Genomic DNA, 7,973 nt, shown 5'->3' with positions numbered 1-7,973 from the left:
CTCTCCCCAGCACATAGCAGCAGCTGTGCATACAGCAGGTATATAATAAAGATTTATTGAGCTGAACAGTTTTCCGTGGAAGGACATTGACTTACTACATGCCAAGAACTGAAAATACCAACAAATGAGGGAGCTGCTACTCTCTTAAGAGAAATAACCTAAGTACTGCTTCTGAATTAGAGGATGCCCAATGGTCCTTAGAGCAAAGTGGAAGACAGATGGCAAAGTCAGGGAGCCCCTATATAGGGGGAAGACTGGATGGGACCCCGGCTGAGGCTGGAGCTGCTGGGGGAGGTTTCAGGTCTGTCTGGGATGCTCTGCCCTTACTGTGGGAAGGGTGGGATTAAAAAGAGATAGAAGAAAGCCTCATCTCCCTCTTTGCGAAATGGGAGGTGATCAGTGTGAAAAGCTTCACCAAATAAAGTTTTTCAATGTGCTGTTTTTTCTTTTATCATTTAATATATAGGGAGGCTCTTTATCAGAGGAAGGAGACAGTGGGAACCATCAGTAAGATCAAAAGTGATCAATACAAATGTAGGTTTTTTCATGTTTTTATTTTTTCTCAATTTTCTCAATTACATATGAAAAAGTTTAATCTTCATGTATACTTATTGTGTATCTAATTTATACTTTAATATATTTAACACCTACTGGTCATCCTGCATCTAGGGGAGGGGGTGGGAGGAAGGAGGGGAAAAATTGGAACAAAAGGTTTGGTAATTGTCAATGCTGTAAAATTACCTATGCATATAACTTGTAAATAAAAAGCTATTTAAAAAAAAAAAAAAACTTTTCAAGTTAATATAATCAAAATTTTAAAAAAAGAAAAATTTTGACCTTTTTTTTAAAATTTTGAGTTCCAAATTCTTTCTCCCTCCCTCTCTCTTCCTTGAGAAGGCAATTTGATGTAGATTATATATGTGTAAGTTTGCAAAACATTAGAAATGTATTTGTAGTTCTTTTTTAGTGAAAATTTTTATATTGTAGTTTTTAATTACATGTAAAAACAATTTTTAACATTTTTAAATTTTCATTCCAAATTCTCTCCCCCCTTCATTCCCCTCTCCTGTCCTCGAGAAGATAAGCAATTTCATGTAGACTATATTTAAGTGTTTCATGCAAAACGTAGTAAAAATGTATTTTTTATAAAGAGAAAACCTGTGCCAGATAGTGGGCTAACCTCTCACCCGAGTAAAGGTCATTGCTCTGCCCCAGCCTTCTCTGTCTGACCACAAGGGTTTCCTTTACCATTGTCCCATGATGCTTCAGGTTGACCCCAAGTAACTTTATTTACAATTTTCAAGAGCTTTTCTCAGCATTTCAAGGAGCTAAGCCACGGAATGGACTGTCCTGCCTCAAGCCAGAAGTCTGCATCCATATCCTTCACTTTCTGAGCTCAGGGACTGACATGAAGGTGGAAGGAGAAACCCGAGATTCACGCTCCTGGAACCCTGAATCTTCTTAACATCCACTTATCACATCACTGATCCACCGATAACAGGGTCAGAGTCAACACCTTCCTCAGTCCAATTTGTCCCCTCGATTTTTTCAGGATAGCTTAGGTGGTGGAATGGAGAGACCCCAAGATCAAATCCAGCCTCAGATACTTCCTAGCTGTATGACTCTGGGACCTCAGGTTCTTTATCTGTCCAATGAGCCAATACTTCTAATGGGGTCACAAAGAGCTGAACATGACTGATATTTCTTCTGATGTCAATTAAAATCTCACAAATTAAAATTTGACTCCACACATCATTTCGAGGCTCATATTACACTCATCTCCTTAACACCGCCAAACTGGTTTGCCAACTGTCAGAAGTACAAGACAACCCATATCGTTTCTGGTAGTCTGAGGGTCTCCTCCATGTCAAGAATTGTCAAGAATTGCCTGCCCTTCTTTCTTGTGCCTCACAGGTGAGACAAAGGCCAGGTTTTTCCCAGTTTTCCCTTCCCCTCCAGGTATAAACATTCTCTCCCTTTTGAAATGATTTTGTTATTCCCAAATGATTCGTACATACTTGTGGACATGTTTTGTCCACCCCTACTCCCACAAGAACAGAATGTAAAGCTCTGAGGGCGAGAGCTGCTTTTCATTTTGGCTCTGTAACCTCAGCCTTTAGAGCAAAGGGTCTGGAAATGCCCACTTTTGCCAAGCCCATTTTCACCCTATTTTAGAGGCTATTTTTCCTAGCAAAAATCAGGCCCAATTTGATTGCTATCCCTTAAATCCCTACAATGGAAACTGATTTTGATGCCAGGGATTCTATCTCCTAGGTGACACAGGTTAGACAAAGTACTTGGGGACTGCATCTGTGTTACCATGACAACTTATCAGTATCCAATCCACACGCAACAAGTAGTCCTCGAGTACTGTCCCCAAATCCTCTTTGGGCTCAGGAGAGGAGGAACTGGCCCACCTCTGGAAAAGTACATTTACCAGCTCCTAGGCAAGCTTAATCGGGCAATTTGTAACTTTCAGCCATGATACCTTTTGGTGAAAGAGAACCAATTCAGTCTTTCACAATAACTGAATCAAGCTAAATAATACTCACCGAGTATTTATCAAGGTAAGGTTCTCATTGAGTTAAATCTGGATGGACTACCCCATTTTCCTCCGGCCTTTAGCTAAGAAGCCGTCAAGTGTGGACACACAGGATGTCAGAGCTGAAAGGGGGCTCAGTGGCCATCTAGGTCAATCCAAGAAAGATCTAGGACCCTCTCTACAACACACCCCACAAGTGGTCACCCAATCTTTGCTTGAAGACACTAGTGAGTCTTGGCCCTCCCAACGCAATCCATTCATTTGTAGGAGGTTTTTCCTGACTTCACAACTAAATTTGCCCCTTTTCCACTACTCCTGGTTAGTCCTATTTTTGCCTTCTGAGGCAAAGCACCCCCTGCCACTCAGCTATTCAAATAGATGAGTTTTTTCCCAGGATACTGGTCCCCACTGTCACAATATGTGTGTCTAGAAGGAATACCTATTTATATTATATATTATTATATGTGATAAAAAATATTTTTATAAACATAGATGCAGCATGAACACAGGGATGGCTTGATTTTCCCTCCCCAGGCTACAGACACAGAGGAAAGAATCCTGATGTACAGTCTGGCAGAAGACCTGACTCTGAGCACCTGCTCGGCCACCTGCTAGCTCTATCAGACAAGGCACCGGACCAGGTCTGTTTCCTCTGAAAAATGAGGATCATATTTACACTACCCACACCGCTGAGGGCTGTCACAAACCTCAACAGGGAGAGAAATTTCATTGGAAACAACTACATTGTAAAAAATGAGTCCATGTGCCAGGACACAAACAAAATTCTAATTACAAGAACAAAAACAGGTCTAAATAACTGGAGATATTGTTCTTAGTTGGGACTTGAAGAGATATTAAAATGACACTACTTCCTTAATGTATTCTGTATAATATAATGCAAAATTCTAAAGGGAAAATGTATAAGGCTAGAAAAAAAATTTATCTAACAAAACCAAAGGTCAAGAATTTCAAGGAAAAAATGAAAAAAGGATGACCCCATTTCAAACTATATTTAAAAAGCAATTATCAGGAAAATGATTTCCTATTAGAGTGCCACGGACATGGAGGAGATCCAGACCACAGTAATGCTGAAGAGAGATTGTCAATGGAGGCTAAGGCCCGCCAGATGCCACTGACATCGCACTGGTGGCACCGAGCCCTGGACCGTGACAGGGTCAGTCTCTTGGAGGAGTCCCATAAACGCTCCAGGGCTTGGCCCAAATCCCCACACGGGGAAGATCAGTTGGATGAAAAAGGTCTGTCCCAAACATGGCCCGTGCGTGGCTGGGGACGGCCCCTAGCACCTAAATCAGGCAGGGGGGCGTGCCCGGCACGACCGGGGCTGTCAGCCTTCAGGAAGCCTGTGGGGAAACCGAGAGAACGTGCCGTATTCTGCTGGGTTCCCGAGGCCAAACCGAGAAGCAGGTTCGGGTCCAGAGCAGGGGGCTGTGCTCTGCACCTCGGTCTCCCGCACCCTAAGGTCTGTTCAATCCTCCTTCTCCTCTCAGGAGGATTCTCCCGCTCTCCCAGCTCACGATGACTTCCCACTCAGATTTCCCTCCTTTGCCCTGCCCCTATACACGGCACATCCCCAATTACTCAGCAAGTCTCCCCTATTAAAACGGACACTCCTTGAGAAAGGGACTGGGAGGCTTTGGGGAACATTCTTCATGTTTCTAGCTTTTGACCCATAAATGTTTGATGAGCCGGCTCAAAAGAAGAACTCCCCCAGAGGAAAAGCCCTCCCCAAAGGGAAGCACTCCCACTGTCCGGCCTCGGTCAGATGCCCGCCGCTAGAAGGGACCTTCAGGCTTCGAGACGCCCCTGAAGCTCCAGGACCGTATGACTAAGCACGAGTCCAGAGAGGTGGATGTAAGGTCAGAGCTGCGATATCTCCACTCCTACTTTAGACAAACCTAAGAAAAAACTTGAGAAAATGGCTCTTTTTATTAGATGGCAAGCGCCTTTGGTGGCTAAGATAACTCAGCTGGCCAGAGGCTCCCCGTGACTGATGGCTCCAGTCTGCTCCCCCTTGGGAGCCTCGTGCTCTCTCGGGTCCCTCTCCTTTGGAAGACCCCTGGGCAGTTTGGGGATGGGGCTGAGAGCAGCACAGCGGGATGGCAAAGAGCCAGAGCCTCCTGGGCCCTGACACCACTGGCCTAGCGACCATTTGAGTCTCTGAGTCCGACTCCTCACCTAAAAAATGGGGGGCAGCTTGCCGCCTGCCTTATCCAAGGTGCTTTGTAAGCCTTAAGGTGCTGGCCCTTGGGGTCCAGACCTGATTTCGTCCCCCAGTGGAAGCTGGCTTGGGGAGGTGCCGGGCGCCCGGAGGCCAAGTGTTTTCGTGAGGCGCCAGGGCCAGTGGGTCAGTGGCAGGTCTGTAGGACCCGAGGCCAGAACTCTGCCCACTCCACCAGACTCCATACAAAGGGGGAGGACTGGGAGTCAATGGGGAAGAACCACAGGTGTGTAACCCACAGTGGGCAAGAGGAAAAGGAAGGAAGGGTCACTGGCAGGTCAGGCATAAAAACAGCACTCGTTTAATCTGCTTCAGAACACAGACTATCAAAAAGGGGGGGGGGGGGGGGGCCCAGGCCGCTCTTGGGACAGGAAGTGGGCAGGGCACGACTACTGCTCTTGCTCAGGTCCCGCAGGTAAGTGGTAAGAAATAAATTACATCTGCCCTGGGCACCAGCCTCAGGAGGCCGGAAGGGAAGATGGGATTGCCAGGAGGCCGAAGGGGCAGCCGGCTGGAGGCCCCTCACGCCCCCTGCTGGTTGGTCTCGTCGCTGTCCCGTCTCTTCCAGATCTGTAAAAGACACCAGATTCCCAGGTTCAGGGGCTGCCCCCTCCACTTCCCCCCCTTTCCTCACTTCTCACTCCCATTCCAAGCTCTCTTGAATCTTGGGCTGCAAGGGAAGCAACAGAGGAAGAAGAGGAGGGGCTCCTTGCTCTTGCCCCCCTGAGCAGCCGCTACCCCTGGGGGTCCCTGCGCCCCCCCCACCCGCCAGGATCACCACCTCCCGCGACCCTCCCTGTCTCCGGCTGGCAGGCTCTCTCCCCTTCTCCTCCGCCCCTGGCAGCCGCCTTCATCTCCAGAGACCATCCAACGTCCCTTAGCCCTGCCGGCCCACATCCTTCCCCCAGGCTCATACCCCACCCTAAGTGACTCATGTCACCTTCTAGGCCGACCTCTCTGGTTGTCCATGGGGCTCTGCACCGCAGCTCCCACCTCCGACTTCCTGGACCCTGGCGCTCCCCAGGTCCCCAGGAAGACCCAACCCTTCTCTGGAACCATTTTATGCTTCCCAGTCCTCGGCAAAGGTAACCTCCCACCCCCTGGGGCTGATCTTCGTCCTCCGCTCTCCTAGAGCTTCCTCCATCCCGTCCATGGCTTCCCAAGCCGCATGTCCCCCTTACTCTAATCAGATAAAGGCCATCCCCAAGGGCAGTCCTGGCCTGGACCAATCCAGGTGGTGGATTGAATGCAGTGAAACCCTCATCCAGATCTTACAAAGTCCCTCTACCCTAAGGTCTGATGGCCTCATTGTTCCAACCGCTCTTTCAGGTTCTTGCTTTACCAAAATCCTGAACCTGCCACAGGACAGGACACAACAGCCTACAAACTCTCCGGGGAAAGCCGAGCTCTCTCTGGGACATCAGGAAGGGGGAGGGCAGGGCGCTCCTGTGACCCACAGCTCTCTGTCACTAATACTCCAACCAGAGGCTTCCCTGAGGTCACGCTGATCCCCAAAGGCTAAGCCAATGGAACGAAAGCCCCCTCAACTCCAGAGAGCTTTCTTTAGCAAAAGAGGAGCAGCTCACATCCTCCCCAGGGGCCTTTCACTTCCATTTCAAACACCAAAATGAACAAGGGCAAAGTCTGTTCTGAATCTTACAAGAAGCTGATCACTGGGATAGCACTGCTGAGAACCCTGAGGGCTGAGCACTGCATCCCAGTGCTAGTGACAGGAGGAAAATCAACAGTCTGACAAACATCCTAGATTGGAGAGAAGTTGATTTCAGAGGGCTCAAAGGAATAAAGGTAGGATTCCATTGAAGCATTTTCAAGAGTCAGAGCCCAGGGAAGAAGAAAAATGATAAAAAATGAAATTCTTTTTCTTCTGTTTCAAAGAAACAAAAGGAAGCAATTTCAAAGAGGAGGTAAATGGAAGATATCTGTTTAAAGAGCTTGATGTGGATGCACAGGGCATTCTCTAGTCAACTTAGATTTAAGAAGGTAATGAAGGATGAAGGCAAAGCCAGGTAATAAGAGAAAAAAATATAAGTAGATGACATGATCCTGGAAAAAGAAAATCTGGAAACAAAAGCTCAAAATGGGCCACGGATGATGGGGAAGTTGAGCTGCTAAAGTTATACTGGAAAAAAGAATTAAAAAAAAAAAAAGGCAGGTCTTTGAAGAAGGAATAAGACAATGATAATCTGATTTCAGAGAGAAGAAAGCTGCTCAACTTTTACATTGTTTCTGATTTCTCAGGAAAGATGATCTTTGCACTGGAAATGAAGGAACCAAAAAACCAACAGGAAGCCAATTCCCAATATAAGTAAGCAGGGAGTAAGAGAGCTCCCAGCTGACCTTCAGATGCTCCAAGAATTGGTAGATGGCACTGCTGAGCTAGACAATATCTGAAAGCTCACAGGAAAGAGCAAGGTGCCACAAGATTGGAGAAAGGTGAATGTCCTCTAAATAAGAGAGCAAAGTCTGCAAGCAAACTACAGGCTCACGAGCTTGACCGATCCCTGGGAAAAATTCTAAAATGGATCGTTAAAGAATGATTACATTTCTTTAGAGAAGCAATGATTATAAAAGAGCTAACACGGCTGCATCAAGAAATTATTTCCTTTTTTGGACAGAATTACTAAACAAATTGATGGCTTATAGCTTCCCTAGGACTTAGTAAAGTTTTTGATACAGTCCCAGCCCCTGTGCTTCGGAAGGAGACTGAGAGATCTGTATTAGATAAGAAAAAAGGTAGACTCAGAACTGTCTAAATAGCCCAATTCACTGTCATTATAGAGAAGGTCTCTGGAGGAAGATCCCAGAGAGCTGTTCTTGGCTTTGTGACATTTAAGACTTTTATCTAAAAACTGGATAAAGATATAGATGGGAAAAAAGGGATAAATGTAAAGCACTGGGCACAAAAACACAAACCAGACAAGTACAAGATGGGGGAGAGAGGGTTAGATGGAAATCGTTTGGGAAAAAATCTGGGCATTCTGGGGGACTGCAAACTCACTCTTAGTCAGCAATTAGATGAGAGCTTAGAATGCTCCTGTCATAGCCGCTCCCTAGAACAGGGAAGCGAGCGCCTCCTGTCCACATCTGCCCTGTTTGCTGTGGCCAGTTCTGGGCAACATAATTTAAGGAGATTGATAGGCTGGAGAGAGACAAGAGAAGGGCAGCCAGAGA

General features: G+C 46.6%; 1 protein-coding gene across 1 annotated transcript in view; it reads right to left on the bottom strand.

Moving 5' to 3' along the window:
• Positions 1-4,470: 4,470 nt before the first annotated feature.
• Positions 4,471-7,973, bottom strand: part of USP39 (ubiquitin specific peptidase 39) — a 33,728-nt gene continuing 30,225 nt past the window's right edge. The window contains exon 13 of the mRNA XM_051974378.1: positions 4,471-5,351. Within this exon, the coding sequence (XP_051830338.1) occupies positions 5,304-5,351 (48 nt within the window). The 3' untranslated portion in view covers positions 4,471-5,303. The remainder of the gene's footprint in view (positions 5,352-7,973) is intronic.

The sequence above is a fragment of the Antechinus flavipes genome, chromosome 2 (assembly GCF_016432865.1).
Source record: "Antechinus flavipes isolate AdamAnt ecotype Samford, QLD, Australia chromosome 2, AdamAnt_v2, whole genome shotgun sequence".
In the NCBI taxonomy this organism is placed as follows: Eukaryota; Metazoa; Chordata; class Mammalia; order Dasyuromorphia; family Dasyuridae; genus Antechinus; species Antechinus flavipes.
Note: the sequence above shows the minus strand (reverse complement) of the source record. Positions and strands in the feature narration are given on the sequence as shown.